This window comes from Gopherus flavomarginatus, chromosome 2 (assembly GCF_025201925.1).
Source record: "Gopherus flavomarginatus isolate rGopFla2 chromosome 2, rGopFla2.mat.asm, whole genome shotgun sequence".
NCBI lineage: Eukaryota > Metazoa > Chordata > Testudines > Testudinidae > Gopherus > Gopherus flavomarginatus.
This window is the reverse complement of record NC_066618.1, coordinates 144,365,828-144,393,601: the sequence shown is the minus strand read 5'-3', so window position 1 is coordinate 144,393,601 and position 27,774 is coordinate 144,365,828. Positions and strand designations below refer to the sequence as shown.

General features: G+C 41.9%; 1 protein-coding gene across 5 annotated transcripts in view; it reads left to right on the top strand.

Moving 5' to 3' along the window:
* Nucleotides 1-27,774, top strand: part of CDH18 (cadherin 18) — a 1,010,793-nt gene that overhangs the window by 958,289 nt on the left and 24,730 nt on the right. For all 5 annotated transcript variants that reach the window (XM_050937421.1, XM_050937420.1, XM_050937419.1 and 2 more), the window contains one exon: nt 18,139-18,260. In XM_050937421.1, coding sequence (XP_050793378.1) covers nt 18,139-18,260 — 122 coding nt within the window. The remainder of the gene's footprint in view (nt 1-18,138; nt 18,261-27,774) is intronic.

Genomic DNA, 27,774 nt, shown 5'->3' with positions numbered 1-27,774 from the left:
AGTGCTCCCTGCTCTATATTGTGCTCTCACTTGCTTTTTTCTTTCCTTCCCCTACCAGTGTATTTCTCTCACCTTTAGAGGAGCAATAGTGTTCTCTGACTGGGAGTCATCATTTTTCTTTGTCACCCCAAGCTCTCTCTGGTCATGTCTCACCTGACGTCTTCAGTTTCTTTCTCTCCCAAATTAATGGGGTTATTCCCAAATCTATTTTTGCTTCTTTATTCACTCATCCAGGAGTACATTGTCACCTTCTTCCCAGTCCATTCCTCCTACAATCATTCCTCCTCTGTCTGTCTGCCTCCTTGTGTTGGTTTTTGCCCCTTTCCAGTTCATAGCCCGCTCAACCCATATGCACGAACCTGCTGGGTGCAAGAGTAGGGATCAGTCTACTCTTAGCCACGGATCAGCTCCAGCTCAGCTACTGGCAGAATCCACCTCCCATACTTCCCACTAGTGAGATGCATGCTCTTGGACTGTCACAACTCTGCACCAAGAGGGAGGGAGCAGGTAAACAGAAGGAAGCTTCTAACTGTATTTGCCCAACTATCTGGCATAAAAGGAATGTGCTGTCCTTTCATTTGTACTGTCCTAGGAAACTTCATGATGTGCCTACTGGGGAGGGCCAACTTTGAGCTTCTCCTGTACCTTAAATTCTTTTCCCAAGGTTTGATTTTCCCACCACCTTACTTTGAATTATCTTCTGTGAGTAAGTCTACTGGTATTCCAAGTCCCTCCAGCAATTAGTGACCAGACAGTTAGCTTGCTCTTTTCTTCCAGCTGTTCAGAAATGACTAGTTGGTGTCTTTCCTGTTCTGAACCTGCTCTTTTTTCATTAGTCTTCCATTCTCAAATATTCCCAGTTGAGTCATCTTATCTTGTGCAGGTGACAAGTTCAATGCCTCATCCTTGCCTTGATGTGATACAAAAAATGTCCATAGTTGCACCTTCTATCGGCCTTTAATATTCCGTAGTGGAGAGATGATCCAGTTTACAGTGGGCTGTTACGAATCTATTTATATATTCTATTCAATATAGGTTCTTATACCATGCTCATAACTATAATATCTGAGTACCTTCCACTAATGCACTGAGCAGTATGAGTAGCATCTGACCCGTGTTCTTTCATTCTTTCCTTATAGGGAGAAGTGTGTGCAATGGAATGTCTTGTTTTGTTGGATGAATTTGTTTTGTTTTGATCTGGGGTTTGGTAGGGTGGATATTTCTATTTTTTCTGTAATATACATGTTGCTATTTATTTGTGTTAGAAAAGGCGTAATCAAATAATTGTGCCTTGTACTTGATGCAGAGGGTGCTGAAGTTTAGCACCTGGGGACATTCCTTCCACAGTCTCCATTATTTGTAGTATATCAATATTGCATGTAGCTAGAGATTTTACGATGACACAGTGGACAATGTAGGAACAAAAGGAGGAAGGTCAGGCCTTCTCCAGCTCCATAACAGTAGAGTGTGAAAACAATGAGGAGTCCTTGTGGCATCTTATATAGACGTCTTCATGTAATTGCACACATGTATTTCACCAAATGTGTGTGTGTGTGTGCCCAGCATGCCAGAGCCAGTGCTCGTTGGGGTGGGTTGTGACCTGCACATCCTTGTGGCCTCTCCTGAGCATATATAAGGACAGCACTGCCCTGACCTCTCTCAATTCATTTTCATCACCCGTGGCCTGAGTCAGAACTTGATGTACAATTTACCTTAAATTCTTTTCTTCTATAGTTAGCCAGCTTAGCCTTCTACCTTATCTATAAATAGTTAGCAGTTGGTAACTATTGTTTAGGTTTTTATTTTATTTTTTACTTTAAATTTTGTTTTTAATATTTTAGTGCTATGCACTGGTGGCATGAAGCGCTCACTAGACTTTGAGCATTTCCCGTCATGTAAGTGTCTATCCTGAATCGTCACCCTCATACATTCTACCTTTTTGACCCCATTGAGGAGCACATTGAGAGGTGCAGTATCTACCACTCTTTTTAAAAAAGAATGCAGCTTTACGGAGACCCACACCTCAAACACCACCTATGGAGCAGGTGAGGCCTACCTCAGCCCTGGGGCCTTCACATGAGTGTCCTGCTGTTATGAACCAGCATATAGACTGTCTGGCGTAATAGTCAGAGTGGGAGTCAGGACTAGTGGGCGTAACAGGCATCCAGGTTGGGGAATGAAGCCAAGGGTCAGCACCAGAGTCAATTGCCAGTTACCAGAACCAGGGGCCAAGCCAGAGTCAGAACCAGGAATCAAAATTCAGGGTCAGAATTGAAATCAGATACTAAATACCAGAGCCAAGAGTCAAGTTGGAGTCAGGGTCAGAAGTTGGGGGCTGGGATCAGAGTTACTGAAGATGGAAGGCAGGGTGTAAGGACTGGAGGAGAGGCAAGGATCGAGCAGGAGCCCAGTGGGAACAGGAGCAAAGTAGGTGGTGGTGAAGTGGGAGGCAGGAGCAGAGCAGGAGTCAGGAACCGGGTTGAGTGCAGGGGTCAGGCACAAGCACAATCCAATGCATCCACAATAGAAAAAACACTGGATGGCTCTGACAGACTTCCTGTTCCTGCTCTTGGCTTAAATAGCATAGTTGGGCCAATCGGTGGAGTTGAGTGATCCTCCAATCAGAGCGCCCATGGGTGGTCCCTTGGCTGGGGCTGTAGCCCTAATAGCTTCTCAGCCCACCCACTTTAGTACCTAGTGGGTGGAGACCAGGAAGTGGCAGCTGACCTGGGACTCTCCAGCCTGGGTTCAAACCCTGAGATATCACACCTTCCATTTACATGAAGTCTGCAAGTTGTCTGGCAGACCCCTGGACTTGCATTCTTGTCCACAGAGGAAGAGGGGGCAATCTTCTTCAGGGCCTCCCCAGAAGTGGACACTTAAGCTTGTCTTCCTTGAAAGAGAACTCAAAACGTCACGGGGCTCTTCAGGTACCCGTGATAGAGCTGGGCCATGTATACATTTTCCTGGTACTGCAGCAGCAGGATATGGGTACCAGGTCATCAACTCTGGTACCATCTGTAGGAAGGATGTTTTGTCTGGTATATAGTGGAATGATATTGGTACCATCCTGTCAACTCTGGTACAATCTTCAGGATAGCTATTGAGTCTAATACCATGGTGGATGGATATCAGTACTGTGCTGTTGACTCAGTGTATTATCTACAAAATGACTGTTAAGTTCAGAACCAGTGCATGCTGTTTCAGTGCTGACATCATTAATACTGACAACTCCACAGGTCTATGAGGCAGCAAAAGAATTTGCTTTGCCTCTCTGTTCCAGACCATCCTGTACAGCATAAGTCCATGCATTTTTGACATCTCCTACAGTACTGACTCTGTCTCTTCAGCTCTGGTGCAGAGACTGTCAGTACCAGCTAAGAAGCATATTGAGGGCAGAGTGCCTTCTCCATACCCACTTTTGACATGCTGTGTCAGCGGTGGGAAAGTCTTAGGTCTCATTTTCCCATTCTGTCCTGAATTTTTAGTAGTGATGCCTGCCAATGAAAGATCATGTTTGGGGAGATTTAAATCAACCCACAAAAAGTAGGGCACAAGATTTATTTGGGAGAAGAAAATATTCCCTCTCCTTTCTCCAGATGCATATATCAAATCAGCAAGCACAGTGAGCTACATGTGATTGTGTAAACTGGGATGCAATGTCCAGGTTTAGTGATAAATTACCAGGAGGAAGTGAAGAATTTCCTGCCAGAAAGTTACATAGTGTCCAAGATGGCTCTCCAATCTTCATTTGCTGCAGCTGATGCTTCTTCTGTGGTGATAGCATCTGTAATAACAATGAGAAAAGCTTCCTGATTACAGAACTTGGGTATAGCAACAGACATGCAACAAACTATAGAAGACAGTCTGTTCGATGGTTGATGTTTGTTTTCAGACAGAGCTAATGAGACTTTACATTCTTTTAAAGACTGTTGAGCTACTTCTCATTCATTAGAGGTCTATATCCCAGCCACCAAGAGGCACCAATGCAGACCTCAACAACAGCATCCATACCAACAGCAATATTACAGGCAACCTTTCTATCCATTAAAGTAACCTCATTTCTCAAAGAGGAAGCATAAATTGCAAAGCAAGAAGTCCTCTAATGCCAGGTCAACACAATCAGCTTGCCTTTAGTCAGCTGTACAGAAGCAGTCCATTTGACTTCTTTTTCAAGGCCAACAGTAATCTTCCTTCCATCTCCGACCATTTGGGGACAGATTTTCCATTTCCTCAGTGCTTGTAAATCTATAATAACAGACAGGTGGGTCCTAAGCACTGTGGAACTGGGATATTCTGAGGAGTAAGGGAAGATGTAAATTACCTGGAAAATTAGTTGGTTCAAGGCACATCCAAACACCAGGTTCTCTACTACATCAAGTGCATTCCTAACCTCTTTGACTGTCTGGGACTTATGCTGAACAAAGCAAAATTGACATTAGTCCCAATATAGAAAATAGAGTTTTCCCTCAGGAGAGATTTCAGACCATACTATGTCTCTCAAGTCACATCTCACCACCATAGTCTTGACGTCTCTAAGGTTACTAGGCAACATAGCCTCATGCATGACCCAACATGACAGGCTTTGCCTGTGCATTCACCAAGTGTGGCTAAAATCAGTTTATTAACTGAACAGATCGCCTTAGACAAGTTTGGTCTGTGTACCTTCTGTGGTCATAGCACTGTTAGCGTGGTGGCTGGATCAAAATAATATATCCAGGGACGTTCCTGTCAAGGTTTCTTTCCCCATTCTGAACTTTAGGGTACAGATGTGGGGACCTGCATGGACACTTCTAAGCCTATTTACAAGCTTAGCTCCGGTATACTGCCACCACCCAGAATTCCAGTGTCTGGGGCACTCTCTGTTCCCCCAAAACTTCGTCCTCTGCCTGGGTTGCCTTGAGGGACTTCACCAATTCCCTGGTAAACACAGATCCAAACCCCTTGGATCTTAAAACAAGGAGAAATTTACCATCCCCCTCCTTTCCTCCCACCAATTCCTGGTGAGTCCAGATCCAGTCCCCTTGGATCTTAACACAAGGGGAAATTAACTATCCTCCCTCCTTTCCCCCACCAATCCCTGGTGAGTCCAGATCCAATCCCCTTGGATCTTAAAACAAGGAAAAATCAATCCAGTTCTTAAAAAGAAAGCTTTTAATTAAAGAAAGAAAAGGTAAAAATTATCTCTGTAAAATCAGGATGGAAAATGCTTTGCAGGGTAATCAGATTTCTATAGTCCAGAGGCCCCCCTCTAGCCTTAGGTTCAAAGTTACACCAAACAGAGGTAAAATCCTTCCAGCAAAAAGAAACATTTACAAGTTGAGGAAACAAAAAAAGACTAACGCCTTGCCTGGCTAATTACTTACAAGTTTGAAACTGAGAGACTGATTCAGAAAGATTTGGAGAGCCTGGATGGACGTCTGGTCCCTCTTAGTCCCAAGAGCGAACTACCACAACACAAAGAGCACAAACAAAAGACTTCCCTCCACCAAGATTTGAAAGTATCTTTTCCCCCTATTGGTCCTCTGGTCGGGTGTCCTCCAGGTTTACTGAGCCTCTTAACCCTTTACAGGTAAAAGAGACATTAACCCTTAACTATCTGTTCATGACACGCCCCCGAAATCTCAGACAGTGTGGAACCACACTGACGGTGATTTCTTCCTAGAACTTTAGAATAAACAGATTAATAAAACACATGCACCTTTACATATACTACTAATTATGTAAAACTACAAGATTTTCCACATTTCAAGGACAATTTTTAACCAGTTTATTCTGGGAAACTTTCACGGGAGAGTGCATCAGCTACTTTGTTAGAAGCTCCTGAAATGTGTTGAATTTCAAAATCAAAATCTTGGAGAGCTAAACTCCATCGAAGAAGTTTTTTTTGTTGTTTCCTTTGGCAGTATAAAGCCACTTTAGCGCAGCGTAGTCAGTTTGTAGCTGGAAACACCTTCCCCAAAAGTATGTGTGTAGCTTTTCCAGGGCACACACAATGGCGTAGCATTCTTTTTCACTGATTGACCAGTGGCTTTCCCTCTCAGACACTTTTTTGCTGAGAAACAGGACAGGATGAAATTCTTGATCTGGTTCTTCCTGCATTAAAACTGCTCCTACACCACGCTCAGATGCATCTGTGGTTACTAGGAATGGTTTGTTAAAGTCTGGGGCCCTTAGCACAGGATCAGACATGAGTGTTGCCTTAAGCTGGGTAAAGGCCTTCTGACACTCATCAGTCCACTAACTGCATTTGGCTGTGTTTTTCTGGTCAGGTCTTTTAGTGGGGCAGCGATTTGGCTGTAGTGTGGTGCAAATCGCCTGTAATATCCAGCCAAGCCTAAGAACTATTGGACCTGTTTCTCTGATTTTGGGACAGGCCACTTTTGGATAGCATCCACCTTGGCCTGTAGGGGAGTTATCGTTCCTTGTCCCACCTGGTGTCCAAGGTAAGTCACCCTGTTTTGGCTTATTTGACACTTTTTAGCCTTAACAGTTAGTCCTGCCTGCCTGATGCGCTCGAAGACTTTTTCCAAATGTTCCAGGTGTTCTGCCCATGAATCAGAAGAAATGGCCACATCATCGAGGTAGGCAACTGCATATTCTCCCAATCCTGCTAGGAGACCATCTACAAGTCTTTGGAAGGTGGCAGGTGCATTTCGCAGGCCAAAGGGAAGCATATTAAAATCATACACCCCTGCATGGGTGATGAAGGCTGACCTTTCTTTGGCGGGTTCATCTAGCGGTACTTGCCAGTACCCCTTGGTTAAGTCTATTGTAGAGATGAACTGGGCCCGTCCCAATTTTTCCAATAGCTCATCGGTGCGTGGCATTGGATAGCTGTCGGGACAAGTTACAGCATTTAGCTTACGGTAGTCCACGCAAAAGCGTATTTCCCCATCTGGTTTGGGTACTAGAACCACTGGAGATGCCCATGCACTATTAGAGTGGCAGATTATACCCATCTGTAGCATGTTTTGGATCTCCCATTCTATAGCAGCTTGGGCATGAAGAGACACCCGGTACGGTGGGGTTCTAATTGGGTGAGCATTACCTGTGTCAATGGAGTGGTATGCCCGTTCAGTCCGTCCTGGGGTGGCTGAGAACATTGGGGTGAAGCTAGTGCACAGCTCCTTGATCTGCTGTTGCTGCAGACATCCAAGGCTCGTGGAGAGATTCACCTCTTCCACGCCACCTTCACTTTTTCCTTCGTAGTAGACACCTTCAGGCCACTCAGCGTCATCTCCTCCATGGGCTGTAAACTGACAAACCTTTAAGTCTCTGGAATAAAAGGGCTTTAGAGAATTAACATGGTACACTTTAGGCTTTAGGGTTAAGGTGGGGAATGCCATGAGATAGTTAACAGCTCCTAGGTGCTCTTGGACCGTGAAGGGCCCTTCCCATGACGCTTCCATCTTGTGGGCCAGTTGCGCCTTCAAGACCATAACGTGGTCCCCTACTTTGAAGGAATGCTGTCTGGTATGTTTATCATACCAGGCCTTTTGCTCTTCCTGAGCATCCTTTAGGTTTTCTTTAGCAAGGGCTAAAGAGTGTCGCAGGGTGCTTTGTAGGTTGCTTACAAAGTCTAGAATGTTAGTTCCTGGAGAAGGCGTAAACCCCTCCCATTGCTGCTTCACCAGCTGTAATGGCCCCTTAACCTCGTGACCATACACAAGTTCGAATGGTGAAAACCCTAAACTGGGATGTGGTACAGCCCTGTATGCAAAAAGCAACTGCTGCAACACTAGGTCTCAATCATTGGAGTGTTCATTTACGAATTTATGTATCATGGCCCCCAAAGTTCCATTAAACCTCTCCACCAGGCCATTGGTTTGATGGTGGTAAGGGGTAGCAACCAAGTGATTCACCCCATGAGCTTCCCACAGATTTTTCATGGTCCTTGCCAGGAAATTAGTTCCTGACTCTCTAAGAATGTCAGAGGGCCAACCTACCCTGGCAAAAATGTCTGCTAAGGCCTGGCACACAGTTTTAGCCTTGGTGTTGCTTAGAGCTACTGCTTCCGGCCATCAGGTAGCAAAATCCATCAAAGTCAGTATGTACAGCTTTCCACTGGGGGTCTATTTTGGGAAAGGACCCAGAATATCCACAGCTACTCACTGAAATGAGACCTCAATTATGGGAGGTGGCTGGAGAGCGGCTTTGACCTGGTCTTGGGGCTTCCCCACTCGTTGGCACACCTCACAAGACCGGACGTCCTTGCCCATTCTCTCCCAGTGGAAAGACTTCCCCAACCGGTCCTTGGTTCTATTCACCCCAGAATGGCCACTGGGATGATCATGAGCTAAGCTCAAGAGCTTTACCCGGTACTTAGTTGGAACTACCAACTGTTTTTGAGGATGCCAGTCTTCCTGGTGTCCACCAGAAAGAGTCTCCTTGTATAAAAGTCCTTGTTCTACAACAAACCAGGATCAGTTAGAGGAGCTATGAGGCGGTGGGGTGCTCCGTGCCACCGCCCAAGCTTTCTGAAGGCTGTCATCTGCTTCCTGCTCAGCCTGGAACTGTTCCCTTAATGCTGGAGACGTCAGTTCCTCCTTGGACTGTGGACTTTGGCTTTGTCCCTCTGGAAGCGATGTAGGTTATGGGGTTGTCTTCGTTGATTGTGAACCGCTTTCCGCTGGTGCACTATGTGATATTTCAGGCTCTGGCTGAGCCTCTTGGGTTGGGTTGTCTGCTGCTTCTGCCAGTTCAGGCCCGCTGGTGCCCTCTCTGTCGTTGGAGTTGTAGATGGGTTTGCAAGCGCTGGCGTCAGTGCTGGCAACGGTTCTGGTGTTGGTTGCTTTTCCAGTTCCGGTTCTGGGACTGGATGCACTATGGCTGTTGCAGTTGTTGGCAGGGGCTCCGGTTCCACCACCTCTGTCTGGGTCTCTGGTAACACAAACAGGGCCCTTGTGGACGGCTCAGGAACAGGGATGGGTGTGGCTTGGCTGTGTGTGACCATCCCCACCCTCTTGGCCATTTTCACCTGCTTGGCCAAGTCTTCCCCCAGTAGCATGGGGATGGGATAATTGTCATAGACTGCAAAAGTCTACATTCCTGACCAGCCCTTGTACTGGACAGGCAATTCAGCTGTAGGCAAGTTTAAAGATTTTGACATGAATGGGTGAATTGTCACTTGGGCCTCTGGGTTGATGAATTTGGGGTTCACTAGGATTGGTGGATAGCTGACACTTGTGCCCCGGTGTTTCTCCACGTGATAACCTTCTTTCTGCTGTAGCGAGGTGATGTGGCTCCCCTCCTCCTCAAGGAGGGTTAAGCCTCATCAGACACCTAAGGGAGCAGGGCCACAGAGCAGTAAGCCCACCCCCTCAGAGGGTTAGGAGGCGACCTGGATGTATAAATGCCGGCCATCAGCGCTCAGTTGGAGCCCAGCCATCGTCGGGAGCAGACCTGCCAGAGGGTGCTTGTGACTGGGAAGCTGCTGAGGCCCAGGATCGTTGCCCTGAGTGGCTGGAGCTTCCCCGTGCCCGCTACGACGAGGAGCTGCCAGAGCCACCCTGTCCCTGCTGCTACCCCGAGGAACCCCCGGAGCAGGCCTGGCCGCACTTCCCAGAGGTACTGCCGGACCTACCACCCAGCCCTGACCGGGAGGGGCCCGTGCTACTGGACTTCCCAGGGGCTGACACCACAGATCAGGTAGACCCAGAGGGGGAGATTGGAAGTAGCCCGGGGGCAGCTGACTCCAGTCAGGCTGCAAGTGTACCTGAACCCATGTCAGTGTGTTGCGACCAGAAACCGCGCTGACCGTTAGCGGTGATAGCCGCTACTAGGGCCCCAGGCTGGAAGGCGGTGGAGTGGGGGGACTGCGTTCCCCCTGCCACCCGTACCTGAGTGGCAGAATCCCCCTCTCCCCGGCCTAAGGAGGCCATCAAGTCTAGTGATTGACTGCTCGACCCTGAGCCACGAGAGTTGGAGCTTTGGTAACTGTGTGTTTGGTGCCCCGCTCGAACCAAGGGCTGGGCCCTCTTCAACTGTGCCACTGCTTGATCCTGCCCCAAAGGGCCCGAGCTGCATGAACTATTGACTGCTCGACCCTGAGCCACGAGGGTCGGAGCCTTTGTAACTGTGTGTTTGGTGCCCCGCCCGAACCAAGGGCCTGGGCCCCCTTTAACCGTGCCACTGCTCGGTCCTGCCCCAAGGGGCCCAAGCTGCATGAAATATTGACTGCTCGACCCTGAGCCACGAGGGTCAGACACCTTGTAACTGTGTGTTTGGTGCCCTGCCCGAACCATGGGCCTGGGCCCCCTTTAACTGTGCCACTGCTCGGTCCTTCCACAAAGGGCTCGAGCTGCCTGAACTATTGTTGCTCAGCCCTGAGCCAGGAGGGTCTGAGCCTCTATGACTTTGTGTTTATTGCCCTGCCCTATAGCAGAAGGCCGGGCCCTGAGCGATTGTGCAGCGTCACTCAGCCCTGAAGAAAGGGGCCGACGTAGACGACGCATATCGAGGCCGGTGTGGCTCCCCTCCTCCTCAGGGAGGGTTGAGCCCTGGCCGTGCGCCTTTACACCGCCCACTCTCAAGGTTTCCCTTTGCTCCGAGGGTTTTTGAGAGCCATCTGGACCTGGGGATCTTTGGTGTGATGGTGGTGTAATGAACTGTACTCGGTTGGGGTTCTTGGGGCAGCTGGTCTTTATATGTCCCAGTTCATTACATTTAAAACATCGCCCAGCTGACTGGTCACTGGGCCGAGGTCGGTTGCTGGAGACTAGTGAGGTGGGGCTCACTAGTGGGGAGGTGGGGACAATAGGTTGTCTGGGGCTTTCCTTGGGTTGTAGGTGGGGTCTTGGGTTGTTCTTGGTGATAGGGTTTATCTTCGGTTTGCCCCCTCTCATATTCGCTCCCCTTGCTAGTAGTTTTTTTTTTTTCTGCCACTTCCACCCATCTGGCTCCAATCTCCCCCTCCTCGGTTACAGTTTTGGGCTTCCCATCTAGGATGTACCTTTCTATTTCCTCAGGAACACCCTCTAAGAACTGCTCCATTTGCATTAGGAAGGCCAGCTCTTTCAGAGATTTAGCATTTGCTCCTGATATCCAGGCATTCCAATTCTTTCCAATGTGGTAGGCGTGTCGGGCAAATGACACATCTGGTTTCCACCTTAGGGCTCTGAACCGCCAACGGGCATGCTCAGGTGTTAGCCCCATTCTGATTCTGGCCTTAGTTTGAAAAAGATTATAATCATTCATGTGTTCCTTAGGCATTTCAGCCGCCACCTCTGCTAAGGGTCAACTGAGCTGTGGCCTCAGCTCTATCATGTACTGGTCTGCAGAGATGCTGTACCCAAGGCAGGCCCTTTCAAAATGTTCTAAGAAGACCTCAGTATCATCACCTGCCTTGTAGGTGGGGAATTTTCTGGGATGGGAAACACTACCTGGAGAAGGGTTGTTAGGGTTGGCTGGTCCATCCTGCTTAGCCTTTGCTAATTCCAGGGCCTGCTGGTGGGCCTCCCTCTGGATCTCCATCTCTTTTTGTTTTATCTCCATCTCTTTTTCTCTCATCTCCATCTTTTTTTGTTTCATCTCCATAGCTCTCCTGTGGTCAGCCTCTTTGTCTTTTTCTTCTCTTTCTCTCTCTTTCTCTCATCTCCATCTCTTTTTCTTTCATCTCCGTAGCTCTTCTGTGGTCAGCCTCTTTGGCTTTCTCTTCTGCGTCCAGCCTAGCCAGTTCCTGTTTAACTGCTTCCTTGGTACTCATTTTTCTGCTTTCTTGTGCTGGCCACACCCCTCTGCAGTTCACTGAACTTGGGATGCACGCAGCAGGGCTGCTTTGTTAACAGCGACTTTCTAACTAGCTATACCCGAGAGGTAGAAAGAAAGAAAACAATTCAGCTTGTAAATTCCTTTTGCTGGCTGCTTGCTCACAGCTTAAAGCCTCCTCTTAACAAAGACCCTTGTTAAGAAACTTAACACCTCTGCCCTCAGGCTGCTTTCCAAGCAGCTAGAAAGGAGAGAAAAAAAAATCCCACTGGCTTTTGGTTCCTAAAAAAAAATCCCAAACCGCTGCTCACCATGTCAAGGTTTCTTTCCCCACCCTGAACTTTAGGGTACAGATGTGGGAACCTGTATGGACACTTCTAAGCCTAATTACTAGCTTAGCTCCGGTATACTGCCACCACCCAAAATTCCAGTGTCTGGGGCACTCTCTGTTCCCCCAAAATTTCGTCCCCTCCCTGGGTTGCCTTGAGGGACTTCACCAATTCCCTGGTAAACACAGATCCAAACCCCTTGGATCTTAAAACAAGGAGAAATTTACCATCCCCCTCCTTTCCTCCCACCAATCCCTGATGAGTCCAGATCCAATCCCCTTTGGATCTTAAAACAAGGAAAAATCAATCCGGTTCTTAAAAAGAAAGCTTTTAATTAAAGAAAGAAAAGGTAAAAATTATCTCTGTAAAATCAGGATGGAAAATGCTTTACAGGGTAATCAGATTTCTATAGTCCAGAGGCCCGCCCCCCCAGCCTTAGGTTCAAAATTACAGCAAACAGAGGTAAATTCCTTCCAGCAAAAAGAAACATTTACAAGTTGAGGAAACAAAAATAAGACTAATACACCTTGCCTGGCTAATTACTTACAAGTTTGAAACATGAGAGACTGATTCAGAAAGATTTGGAGAGCCTGGGTGGATGTCTGGTCCCTCTTAGTCCCAAGAGCGAACAACCACAACACAAAGAGCACAAACAAAAGACTTCCCTCCACCAAGATTTGAAAGTATCTTGTCCCCCTATTGGTCCTCTGGTCAGGTGTCCTCCAGGTTTACTGAGCTTCTTAACCCTTTACAGGTAAAAGAGGCATTAACCCTTAACTATCTGTTTATGACAGTTCCATTTTCTCATTCTCGTCCCTCTAAGACAATCATTACTGATGTGTTCCTGGTAGGCATGGGCACTCACCTAAGGGATTTGCGAACCCAAGCATTATGGATAGAACACAAGGCGTCCCTTTGTATCAATCTCCCTACATTCCAGACAATTCCCAAACATTGCCCAGCTTTTCTCGCTCACATCAAGGACTTGTCATTCAGATACTGACCGACAATACAAACATGCTACCTAAACAGACAAAGGGGGGTGCTGTCTGATCAGATTTGTCAAGAAGAGATGAAACTGTAGTTTTGCATCAAGAAGGGAATTACTCCCTTTGCTGCACACTTACTGAGTGCCCAGAACCAGTTGGCCAATCATCTCAGCAGGAGATTTTCTCAAAATCATCCGTGGTCCCTGAAGAACAGTGTGCTCACAATCATCTTTCATACCTGGGTATACCATCAGTTGATCTATTTGAAACAAAAGACAACAAGAATTGCAGTCAGTTATGTTTGTTCACAAGTGGATTACAGTCCAGGCTCATTAACCAGCACCTTTCTTCTAGGATTTTCACAACCTCTCATTTCAACCTCTAGGCTCTGCCTCCTCTTCCAGGCCTACTCATCCAGCAACATAGATGGATGTTACACCCTCACCTCAACAGTCTTCACCTGATGCTATGGCTGTTGTTGAGTGGTTAGCTCAGCCAGAGGACAGTTCAGTGTCATTTCAGGAGATATTGCTTAATAGTAGAAAACAATATATTAGATCCACCTATTGAACTAGGTTGAAATGATTTCCACTCTCCACAGCATGCTTCCATCAGAAGCTAAGATTCAGGACTTTTAGCGTACCTGTTACATATCAAATCCTTGAGATTTCCCCTAAACTCCCAGAGAGTTTACTTCATCAATTCACCTTTCCATTCGGAGAACATCCTTTTTTTTTTTTTTTTTTCCAAATCTAATGGTCTCCAGCGTATGCCTATATTCCAGTGTAAGCCCAGGGTTAGTAGAACTCAAGTTAGCAAACCCTCGGTTTGTTAACTTAGGGCTTGAGCATTTAAACTCATTTGTAACCTCAGGTTAGGAAGTGTTGAACCAGGGGTCCCAACCCAGGGCTTCAACATCTACACTGCATTATCTAGCCCGAGTCCAACCACCCATATCCAAGGCTTCCTAGTGCTCTCCCAAAATGTAGCTGCTCTAAATTTTTGTTTGTGGTGCTGTGTGGGAAAACTTAACCATGCAGCAAACTTGACTGTCCACAGGACAAAGAAAGTTGACCCATGGAATTGTAAGATATTTTGGTGGACTCCCAGAGCACAAGTCCAGTGGGGCTGTGTCTACACTGCAAAACAATAGGACTTGAACTATGGTCCCAGCTTGATTCAGTCTTGTATGGTACACCTGAGGTCCAGGGACCCTAGGTCCAAGCCCTGGGTTAGCGTGATTTCTGTATCGACGGAAGGGGGATTAGACTTCAGTCTGAGTTCAAACCCTGGGTTTACATTGCACTGTAGCTATACCCTTAGATTTTAAAAGGGAGTGTTTGACTTTTTCCCCCAGAAAGGATCCATTGCTAACTTGGGAACTTCACATTGAATTAGCTGATTTAATAGGCCCACCATTTTAGTTTAAGGCTATCTGTTTTTTGCCTCACCCGTGTCAGGAGACATACTTGCTATTATATCAGCCAGAAGAATAGGTGATCTTCAGGCTATCATGACAGAACCACCATGCATAGTATTTTTAAAAGTATGAAGTTTTGAGGCCAGATCCGAAGTTTGTAACTAAAATGTGTGACAAGGTCAGGCAGGATGGCTGAGGGTATTGGAAGTATGATATGTTAGCCCTAGAACGTTAAAGGCCCTTTTTCCTACAAGCTAAGAAGGGGTTACCTCAGATCAATTAGGGATACCTGAATCCAATTTAGGGCTGCCCGAGGCCTTTAAAAACCCCTCCTCTGGGGAGAGAAAAAGGGAGGAAAGAGAGACAAGCTCCTGCCAGGCTAGTGGCAGCAGGGAAATAAGCTTCTCCAGGATGAGAAGCTGTGCGCCTTCCCATACAGGAAGCATCCAAACCTGAGTTTCTGGTAAGTGAAGGACTGACACTAAGGGGCAAATGACAGGACAACACCCTGCCCCAGTGAGAAGGCAGGGAATGGAACCCCCTTTGTTTTGAGTTTGTGAGACTGTTTCCTTTTTGTTTAGTGGAAGATCACCAATTAGGCCAGCCATGAGGCCTAGCCTGAAAATATAGCCAAAGGAACACAGAAGAGGGAAGGCAAAAACTGCCCAGGGTGGGGCTGATTTACCTCAGGCCCCCACTACCAGAAGGGGAAGTGCTAAGTCTGGCAACATGAAGGAGGTGACTTGCCACAAGTGGTATCTGCCTTTCATTTGCATTTCATTCTCCCTCCCGCCCCCAAATCACATTCAAATAAGGACGAAAAACATCTACATACTTTGGACGTAAAGAGGGCATGAACCTTTCATCCTGATAGGACTAAGCCTTTTAAGATGTCCCATTGGCTATTTGTTACTTGTGCTGACAAACTTAGAGGTCAAGCAGTTACTACGCAATTTCTAGATGGATTGCTTCTTGTATTATCATGGCTCATGGGATTAACGGATACCCATCCTCCACATACGCTATTGATTCATTTAATGAGAGCTCAGACTACTTCAGTGGCTTTTCAAAAGGATGTCCTCCTACTGGACATTTGTAGGGCTGCCGCTTGGTTCTTGGTGCAAACCTTCACTCATCCTTACACCATCATAACTTCTTTGAGAGCTGATGCAAATTTTGAGAAGGCCATGTTGCAGTCACATATTGCAGACTCTGAGCTCCACCTCCTAATAGTACTGCTTGTGAATCACCTGAGTGGAATACACGTGTGCAACCACTTGAAGAAAAAATGGTTAGATGTTTTTTAACTGTTGTTCTTTCAGATATTGTTGCCCTTGTGTATTCCACAACCCACTCCCCTGTGTCCTCTGCATCTCGGTCTTGTTTTGCCATTTTCTGGTGTGAAGAAACTGAGGGTGGGGTAGAGTGCCGCCACCCTGATATACTCTCAGGTGCCACAAGGATGTGCAGGGCTCGTGTGTGATCTCCAATGGGTATTGCTGCAGAAAACTCTCCAGCTATGATGTGCTGGGTATGTGCACACCTTAATGAAATACACATTTGCAGTGACAGCTTGAAGAACAACATTGACAATACAGGTAGGTAACCAGTTTTTTTGTAAGTCTGAACTGAAAATATCAACACATGAGAAAAGTTGAAGCAAGAAAATGAAAGTGTCCAGCCTGTATCTAACTTCTGAAAAGGCTCATTTGATTTGCATTCTAATACTGGGGAGAAAGTTTGGAGTAGGAGTAGATGTTCTTATGCTATCCTAATCCGGTCTTCCATCCCTATGAGTAATAATTATTATTATTTTAATTTCCTCCTGTTTCTCCTATTTAAGAACTGTTGAATGGAGGTGAAGTATAGTACAGTATAATTTGAAACACATATTTTGTATTCATTTGTCTGTGCATGCAAGAGAGTGCAGACTCATAAGGGGCCCCGTAGATCAGAACCTTTATCTCAAAGTCCATCTATAGCTAGAAAAGACTGAAGAACTCAACTTGTTAAAATACTCTAGAATGTCAGCATTCTGATATATTATTTGGTGATGTAGGTTACCTCTGCATTTGAGCTGAGAAGTGTGATTTGCATGGACCACTGCAAGCTTTGCGAGCTAGCTCCCTAAAAATAGTGCTACCTCACTACACGTGGGTATGTCTACATGAGCTAGGAATTGCACCTCCCCGCTCAAATGTAGAAATAGCCTTAGAGAGTTTAAATTTTGGACTAGAAAGCTGTCTCATCTAATCAATAAGATGGAAGAATTCTGAGCAGCAGTCAGCAAAGTTGTAATGAGTCTAAGCCATCACATCAATAACCTTTTTGATAGAGGTATGTGATATGGGCTAATTAAGGCAAAAATATCCAGGTTAGAGACTAGATTAAGATTACACTCTCTCTCTCTCTCTCTCTCTCTCTCTCTCTCTCTCTCTCTCACACACACACACACACACACACACACACACACACACACACACACACACACACACACACACACACACAACACAGACCTAGTTCTCCGTGCCACTGACAAGCAACGTACATCCATGCAGTGCCTGAAATAGTGGACCCAGATATCTTTTACCGCTAGTTAGGTTCCAGTGGAGGATATAAAAATGAAGTGCACAATTTTCAGCAAAGAGTCTACATTTTTAACCAGTTAGGAAAGATTTTCTTCTTCTGTTCTGAGATGCATACTGAAATTTTTTTGTAAGAAATATTGTTATAGGAGCTGAGTATATTATAATGAAGAATGCTAATTATAAAAGGTTCTTCACATAAAATTTATACAATGAAATATAAAAAGCCAATATAAGGTAATGAAAATGAGAGAATATATGTACAGATCAAGGAAACATGCATTTCCTTCCCATTCCATCATGTGAAACAGTTAATTGAAACACGTCTGTTTATTGTACTTTTTTGTTTGTTTGTTTGTTTGTTTTTTGAAATCAGAGACAGACCTAATCTGGTAGACTAAACTCTGTTCTTGTTTTTTTAAAAACCTAAACAATTTAAGCCTTTATTGTTAATTATTTTATCACTGTTTATATGGTTGATCCTGCACCTTTAAAGCCGATTGCAAAACTCCCTTTGACTTCAGTGAAACAGCATCAAGGCTGACTTTATTATATTTATATAATTTGCAGCTGTGAAATATCGTGCACGGAATCTGGAGCCCAGTTTGACAAAATGACTTAAATATGTTTCCTTGTTTTTTCTTCTCTTATCACTTCAGTATTTTATTTTCATACCATGAAATCTTTGAGCGATGGAGGAAAACAAAAGTACTATATTTAATTTTAGATTTGTTCAACACTTCAGTGACACTTTCAGGTTAATTGTGAAGCCAACTGATCATTTCTTGGCATACAGTGTGAAACCATCCAATAAACTCTGACAACTTTCTCCCACTTCAGTTCCTGAGTAACTTGTAATTTTTTTTAAATATGACAAAATAGCAATTTAGTATTCATGCTGTGCCTGTCTATTCAATTTTCATTTTTCAAAATGTTAATGAGACTCAGCAAATAGGATCTTTATAAAATTATCTTTACTGAAAGTTCTATTGCAGTAGCTGGAGCCTCTGACAAACCATGATTTTAAGATATTTTGTTTAAACTAAGGCTTTAGAGTGTGTATTAAAACTGTCAAATGACTAAATCCATTTTTGTGTGTATTATAGACAACCTTGGCCTGCTAAGCCATGTTCCAGTTGATATTAGAATCCTGGATGTCAACGACAACCCTCCAGAGCTTGCCAGAGAATATGATGTAGTTGTCTGTGAGAATGCAAAGCCCGGGCAGGTAACCCGTCGGTCTCATGGTTCTCTTTCCTCTAATGTATAGCAAAAGAACAGCTTTTTTTCTGTTAATGTTGCATGCAAAAGAATTTGAATTCAATGAGTACCTGAGCATCATATTTTTATAGGCAAATAAATAAATGCCATTATATTTTGTATACTTTGTATTTGATCAGACTTTTGAATGTGATAGATGGAGGGAAAGGTGTTTTGGGGATTTTTTAAAAATATTTTTTGTGATGTTAGTGTTGAAAATCAAATGTCTGTGTTCAGTCAAAATCATAATCACATCTGTTAAATGAATATATATTGGAAGCCCATAATCTTGTTTATAGTAATCATCATCATCATCATCATCATCAATGGTACAAAGCAAATTCAATGTCCCTCCCACCGCAGTTGTCACTCAGTACAAGATTCCTTCATGGTGCTCTGTACAATGGTAGATACAACATGGCTTCCATAGTGTTTCTTTGCACATTTTGTTGTCCTAAAGTACAGTTTATGTGAGGATTACAAACAGGATGAACCCTGCATGGATGTCCCTGTGAAGTGACATCAGACGTTCATAATACAAAGGAGGCTGACCTTTTTTTTCTTTTAAAACTGATGCTGAATAACAGAGTACTGCTCTACTGCTACTTCCATTGCTGGTATGCTCCATCAGTGCCTAGGCTTTACCATATTTCCATATCTTTCACTCTCTTTGAGTATTCTGCACTGTTTGCCACCACTTCCTGCTGGCTATGCACTAGTTTGCTTGACAGCCTTAAAATTGATGTTAGGGTGTAATTGCTTTTCACCATGGATTACAATACAATCTGAGGCAGATATTGAGCAGCTGTTAGAGATAAAGTGTTATCTGTAACAAAATAAAAAACATTCAGAATACAAGGGCATTTTTTCTTAATGGGTCCATTTTTTGAGCAATAATGGCTTTCACATAAAAAAGATGAAAATTCATGTGTGCATTGAGGAAAGGGTAAGGGTATTCATATCTACAATGCAAGAAATATCCACAGCAAATAAAGTACAACATGAGGGACTGAAGAATTGAACAAAACTAAATGGCGACAAAGAAAATTGTGAAATCTCCTAAATAATGTGACTTTCTTTTCTGACTTCTAGATAGTATCTAGTGCAATGCTTTTATTTTTAAATGATGTAAATTAAAGACAAGGTATATTTTAATGAGTTATAACTTGGCACAGGGCAAACTCTGAAATGTTTATGAGTTTTCTTTGCTGTGTTTTTTAAATCAGCAAATTATTCCCGTTGATGGAGATTTAAACGCTCAAAAGGAAGTTCTGTAAATGGAAAGTTATGAACACATTATTTATTAAATAATCAAATATGTCTGACCACACTGACATCTGTTGCTGATGTGTACTGGGATAATATTTCCTCCAGAGCTAATGTTCCCTGGCGTGAATGATGCCATGATCCTTGCTACACTACAATCTAACATCCAGGAGTAGTACCTATGGGAAGGACTTTATAACACACTAGTTTAATATGAAAGGATGGAACAGCATGCTTGTTACTAATGTTTGGGGGGTTTTTTGAACTAAGAAAACTGTATTGCACACTTTTTATTATTAATTATTTGTATTGTGGAAGTGCACCAAGGCTCTGGTGAAAATCGAGTTACCATTGTATTCTACAAAAACACATAAGTAGTCATTGGCCTGTCCTCAAAGAGCTTACCATGTAATTGAAGACAAGATGCAACAACGGAGTTTGACAAATATTAAGAAAGAGGGGAGGAAGGATGAGGGTAACATTTTAAGTTAACCATTACTTATGATAAAATGTGTGATGGTTCAGATAGATATCATGGTTCAGAAAAATTTGAAAGACATTTGATTGCTTTTATTTATTGTAACTTAGCCACAATTGGTGAGAATGACCAACAGGATGTCCCATTTAAGGAACTCATTGCGTCAAGCAACCTCAATTCTTAGATTCTTAGACTCCACATATATTTGGTTTAAGGTACTACCAGCTAGACATAAAATCCCAATTTTTTATCTTTTTCCTAGATTAATACATTTCCATTTAGCTGCATTAAAACTCCTGCTGTTTGCTTGTGCCCAGTTTACCAAGCAATCCCAATTGCTCTGAAACAGTGACCAGTTTCCTCATTATTTACCATCCCCCATTTTCATGTCATCTGTCCACTTTATCAGTGATGATTTTATATTTTATTTCCGGTCATTGATAAAAATGTTAAATATAGAACCACGATCTGATCTCAGAGGGACCTCACTGGAAACACACCTGCTTGATGACAATTTCCCATTTCAGTTATATTTTGAGACCTATTAGTTAGCCAGGTTTTTTTTTTTAATGCATGGCATGTTAATTTTATGTCATTCTAGTTTTTTTAATGAATATGTACAAACTCAAACACCTTCCAGAAGTCTAAGTATATTCATCAATACTATTACCTTTATCAACCAAACATGTAATCTCATCAAAAAAAAAATTAGTTTGACAGGATCTGTTTTCTATAAGTCCTTGTTGATTTGCATTAATTACATTAGATTCCTTTAATTTTCTATCATTTGAGTCCCATATCAGCTGCTATCAGCCTGGGACTGATGTCATGCTGAGAGACCTATCATTACCTGGGTTGTCTCCTTTTCACTTTTTATAAATTGGCACATTAGCTTTCTTCCAGTCTTCTGAAACTTCTCCAATACTCCAAGACTTCAACGTTAATAGTCCAGTGACCTCCTCAGAAAGCTCTTTTAAAATTCTTGGATGCAATTTATCTAGATCTGCTGATTTCAAAATGTCTAACTTAAATAGTTTCTGTTTAACATCCTCCTTTAAATACTAGTGGAATTGAAAGTGTGTTATCATCACCATATGATGAGACTATATCATCTGTTTGTTCCGCAAATATGAAACCACAATATTTATTGAACACTTCTGCCTTCTCTGCATTATTATTGATAATTCTACTGTTTTCATCTGGTTTTTGTTTTTGTTTTTTGGGGTTTTTTTTTGTTCCTAGTATACCTAGACTCCTTTTTATTGTCCTCAAGTCTGTTGGACATAGATTTCCCCTGGCGTCCCCTTCCTTCCCTTATCAATTTTCTATACTTCCTTACTTCTGATTTACTGTCATTATTATCAACTTCGTTGTCTTCCATTTATACAATATATATAATTTTGGGGCTTCTTGTAAAGTGTTCTTAAAAGACTGTCAATTATCATTCACAGTCTTCTGATTAAATTCTTCCTCCCAGCTGATTTGGTTCATAATTGTTTATAGCTTTGAGAAACTAGCCCAATTAAAGCATTAAGTATACACATTACAAGTCTGGATTTTTTTTGCTTGCACATTATAAATGTGATCAAATCATGATCAATTATACCTAAGTTACCATTAATTTTTAGTTGTGTAATCGGTTCTTCTTTACCTGTTAAGACAAGGTCTAATAAAGATTCCCCCATGTTGGACACAACACTTTTTGAGTTAGGAAACATAAAAGCTGGAATTTAATTCTATTACTTGATTATTAAAAAAAAACAAATATATTCAAACACCCAATTTTACATTTCACAAAAAAAAAGTCATTCACTTCAGCTAATCACAGGGCAAATAAATTGTCAAGCAACTCCATAATATTGCTTTGCTTTACACTGTTGTGTGTAAAAACCAAATTAGCTGTTAAAAGAACACTTTAGGAGAGAAAAAGATTTGTCTTTATTTTAATATAGACTTTGGAGCTTTAAATTTTCCTTGAGCTCCACAAATAGTCATCACAATGGAAAATTTACTTTATGGGTCACAGCAAAAATAGAATTAGAGGAGGGATTTGCAAGAAAAGAGGATGGTGCCCTTATGGACTAGTTCACAGAAGACATTCCAGTTATAAGAGGCTATCCCCTCTTTAGTAAAATAGCTTGGTTTGAGAAATTAAAACTTGATTGAATCCTAGAGATAGGAAGGACTATAACCGGAAGAATCCTGTTTCTGAAAGCAGAGAGCTAAAATGTAAACACAAAGAACTTATCTTCACCATCACACAACATCAGCGAAGTTGCACTATGTTGAGAGGCAGAAATTATCTTGGTGGGAAGGTTTCTCCTCCCAACATAACACAGCACTTTAAGTCAATGTAACATACATCGTTCAAGTGGGTGATTTTTTCAAATCCCTGAATGACAAAAGTTACATCAACTTAAGCGGTAGTGTAGAGAAGCCTTGAGTTCAGGTTCTGTAATAATAATTACAATAGCAAAATAGTGCTCAGCATTTCTTGGGTTTCATATATTTTCATTTTTGAAAATCTTAAGAACTTCAGTTTAAAAGTTCCATCTAATGAAAAACATAATTTATGTAACAAATCAGATGTATAACAGCAATGTATGAATGTATGACTAAAACTTGTTTTTTAAATGTCACTTTCTGATGAGAGATAAGGTGGGTGAGGTAATATCTTTTATTGGACCAACAGCTATTGGTAAAAGAGAGCTTTTGAGGCACAGAAAGCTTTTCTTCAACTCTGGGAAAGGTACTCTAAGCATCACAGTTAAGTGTAAGGTGGAGCAGCTTGTTTAACGTACATAGTTAGCACATATTCTAAGGAAGGATTCAAGGCAGATGCTAACTACTTATGCTAATCAATTTGCTCCATCGTGCATTTGGCTGTGATGCTCAGAGTACCTTTCCCAAACCTGAAGAAGAGATCTATGTGACTCAAAAGCTTGTCTCTCTTACCATCAGAAGTTGTTTCAATAAAAGATATTACCTCACCCACCTTGTCTTTTTAATATCCTGCGACTGACTCAGCTACAACTACACTGCAACCTTCCTGATGAGTTACTTTGCAGGTTTGTGAAAAAAAAATCACATGGGTTTTGGGTTCAACTTTTCTCCCCCACTGTCCTAGCTTTTTTGCGAGTATTTTATTTCTGTTTTAGTCAGTTGTTGGACTCCATTGGATGTAAGTTAATCTGAAGTATTTATATGAATATATATATATATGAACTGGGAATGAACAACTGATAGAGTCATTGATAGCACTGTAAACTGTTAGAACTGTTTGGTTTGCTAGAATCTGGAAACTCTTGGAAGGAGGCAGGGCAACTGATAACATGATTATTAGCTTTTCAGGCTTCACAGTATTGAATTGATTAAGGGGTTGTTTCTCATTCTAGTTTCAGTACATATGAAAGCTGCCAATCAATACTGCAAATGGTTGATAAATATTTAGTGATTATAAACATTGTAGCATTAGTCACTGATTAAATATATCTGAAGTTGAAAAAAGTAAAAAAAAAACCAAACCTCAGTGAACTGAAGTAATGAAAATAGGTAATTCTAAATAAAAATGTAAAGATTCTTTAAGATCAAATGTGCCATTGAATGATACTTTGTCTTTTGAAGTGGAAAAGCAGAACATTTACTGTTTTAGTGATCCTGGAAGTGAGGCATTGTCTATGCTATTATTTTCTGTTTGAAAGTCGCGATAATTAAAACTCTTGTTCACAGTCTTTCAGCAGCTTTTCAATATCAATTCAGGAAAACTCTTTATTTTTCTTCAACTTTTAGGAAATGACAAAGAATAATCTGTATGTTCAGTTGGTGATTATGCCAGAAAAGCAACTGAAAGGCAAAGACTGGGACTTCGTATCTTATAACTTCTTTTATGCTAACACTGCCTTCAGTGTACCACAAAATGAGCAATTTAAAGAAATGATTGAAGAACTTTGCCCTAGAGATATCTGTTGAGACAGATTTAAACTCAAAGACCCACTGCTTGATGCTACAAGTGAAATAGCAGAGGAAAAAATAACTTAAGGGAGGAACTAAAGAATCAAGATTGACATCAATACAAGATGGTTGGTCAAACAGACTTTCCTACATTGGCCCATCAAAAAGAATTATTACTAATTTACATTAAATTTGCATGATTTCCACATTAACATTTACATACAATTACCATGCTTATTGCTAACTTCTACATCCCTGTCTCTCATCCTTTCCCTTTGTCTAACTCCCTTCCCCTTGAGGACACTACAGATGAAGCAAAATCTCCAGTCTATGCCTAGGAAGGAAAATTAAGATGTGACTGGCTTTTCTAAGAAAAACACCCCACCACAATACACCTAGGCCTCATCCCTAGTTTTCTTCTCCACTGTGCACCACGTACTCACCTCCTCACACAATCACTTCTTTCTTCTCATAGCAGAATGAATAGATTTGCCTCCCACAAAATCAGTACCTCCCACAAAAATAAATTCTCACCTCTCCCAAAATCAATTTTCTCCACAAAACAGAATTTAAAAAATTCATTTAGGGAAATCAATAATTTTGAAATGAAATTCTGCCGGGTGGGCTGATGGGAAACCAAAATCCTGGATGTCCTGAGAGCCTCAGCAGAGCTGGGAACCTTAGATCTTGAAGCCAGTGCTTTCAGGCTCCTGTCTTCCCTTCAATCTGCCTGGCTGATTTTGGAAGAGTTGGGTGGGCAAGCTGGCAGGAAACCAGGTAAGTGTCTGACAGAAACCTTTCAGGCTGGCAGGATTCCATCAGATCTCTTGCTGGGTTTTGTTTGACCTTTGTTGAAATCAAACCTTCTCCTCAAAATATTTCAATGTTGAGAATTCTGCATTCTCCGTTGGAAAACACTTCCACCAGAGAATTTCTAACCAGTTCTACTTATAAAGTCAGTCACATAGTAGGGCAGATTCTCAGCTGCAGATGAGCTCTAAAATTCAAACAAGGGGACACAATGACATCCTAAGAGCTGCTTTATTTTATGCAAGTTGCCCAGGGTCCTAAGAGGCTGTACCAGCAGTCAGGGATTCCCCAGGCCATACCTTTTTGGGCCAGCCATTCTTCCTGCCTCAGCAGCTAGGATAAGAGTGCACAGCAGCTGTAAGCTGTCTACCATTTTTTTCTTACAAAGTGATAATCCTCCAGTGTCCAGTTAAACAGAATAAATCAGATTTAACATACTGGATTTGTTTTGTTTTTAATTTCATAAATCTATAAGATTTTTTTACTGGGCATTTTTAGGTAGAGGTTTGGGGATAAATTGAGGTGGGGAAAATAACAGCCACACTAATTTTCACAGTCTTTCCCTCTGCTTCTCCCTCCCTTCCCAAGAGCACAATTTATTTTGTTTTTAATTCAGTAAAACCTAGTGTTAGAAAGGAATTATTAGAATGAACCCCAGAAGCATCTTCCTCTCAAAACACTTATGAGAAGAAGACCATTTGAACATTCTGCTCACAACTTTCCTAGTCGGGCATTCACCTTGCTTAGGAGATACATTCTGTGTCCCTCAAGAACTGCTCACTGATGCACAATAAATATAGCTTGAGACACAGGACCAAATTCAAATCCATCATAAGCAAGTTCAATTCCCCTTGAAGTCAATTAGAGTTGTGCCAGCTTATGCCAGGATAGAATTTCACCATCAGACAGAAAGACTTTTATTCATACGTCTTTCCATCCGTAAAATAAAATCCTCTTCAATGGTGTATTTCTTATTAAACAAATTAAAAGCTATTTCAAAGCATATTATTTATTAAGGAGGGGAAAGTAGCATATAATGTAGATCTGGATGGTATTCAGAGTTGAAGGTCCTTGTATTCTGGAATTATTCAGACTCCAATTATGGATATTATCCACATCTGATAAATGATAGCAAAACTTTAATCTGAAATGTGTGGTAAATTTTGAGAAACTGATTAAATGTTTTGCAGGAAGAACAAGGCTCATATATGTGAGAAATCCCTCCATCCATATGTTTATACTTCACTCCTCACTAGAGAAGGACAGAAATTCCGTTTTCCCAAAGATGTTGGCTTCATTACAGATAGGAAAGGGAAACAATTATTTCAAAATTCACCACAAAGGAGTTTTTAAAAAATGTTTCGTGTCGATTTTGAGGATTTTTTTTATTTTGTACTATACAATATATAACATTTTACAATAAGATACAATTAAAAAAAAGAAGCAAAAATATTTCATTCTCAAATGTTGAAATAGGACATTTTAACATTGTTGCATCTCCCGCCCAATTTTTTTCTACAACAAAATATCGACCCAATATCATGAAGCATTCCATTGTAATATGGCTCCAGCAAAATTTCTCCAAGTTCTACTCATCGTTATAGTATCTTGCTGCATAGTAGGAACAAGAAAATTTTTCTGTGTATTTTTTCATGATGATCAGTTGGATTTTATGATGGTGTTGTACTGTAATTTCTAGCTTACTCAATGTGACTTGTTGCATTGCCTGTGGCTGCCATCTCAGTGGGTGCTGTGAGTTCTAACATCCATATGAAACCAACACTATTCACTGGCAAGGTGCACCTGGTGTCATAAGTATGACCTGATAAGATGCAAATCCACTTAATCATTGACAAAGAATTTAGAGCTTTCTGCATTACTTTATTCAATTAGATGGTATTCTGGCATTAAAATACACTGTCTTCTTCCTCCTTTCTGGTCATCTTTTCCCTGAATTGATTATAAAAAAGTTAGATCTTAATTTAGATCTTAAGGTGCTTCTCGTATTTTTTCCCAATTTATGAAAAAACCTAGATGGCCTGGTGATCTTCTGTGGCCTTAAATTCAATTGACTATAGACTCTCTCAGTTATATGGCTTAAAGTAGAGTAAATTTGGATTTTCACATGCAAAAATAGGAGAATATAGTTAGAGTATTTTCTTGAGATTTAAAGTGCTGCTAAAGACACTATACCAATACTTCTATGCCACTGAGGCCTTGAGCTAACATATTGAAAAACTGGGTCATGCATCTGAAACAAGATCCTGTAAAATCATTGGCCTGAGATGTTAGATAAATGATATAGGTACATTTTTACACATCTGGATAGTAAGGTTTTCCTTGCATCAACCACAGTATGTTTTTTTCATGAAAAAATGGAACAAAAATGCATGTATTTCAGTATTGTTAAAGATCATTTATTTCTAATAGTGGAGTGGTGACTCAAAAGTTCTTGATCTTCCACCCCTTTATATCTCTAAAAGTCTTCTATTATTGTAAGAATGTATAACTGTCAAATAAAAGCCTGAAGAACAGAAATGCTGGCTTTCCATGGCATACCTGCTCCTTCAGGATGAGGACTTCAAATTGCAACCAAAGTCTACTTACTCAGGGATGCATTTCAATGGAAGGCACATGCATTTGAGGGAAAAAATTGGTCTAGCCCTCCATACTGAGTATAGTCACATAGAGCTACTTATATGAGTAAAGGCATCAGGATTGAGCCCTAAGATTATTCCATTAGCAACGACATAGCTTGTCAAAGGAAAGTGTGCAATGTATGACAAAATAAAGCATTTTTGCTAAAAAAACAACCAAGTTTTTGGAACTATTACTTAATGAAACACACTTTCATTTTCTAAGACCTTTGATCTAAATTTTAACTAGCTACTAAAGAAAAAAAAAGAAAAAGAACTGTCAAAAGAAATTCAGTACAGGTCTGTCGCATATTATGCGCATTTAACATGCGCGATTTCAG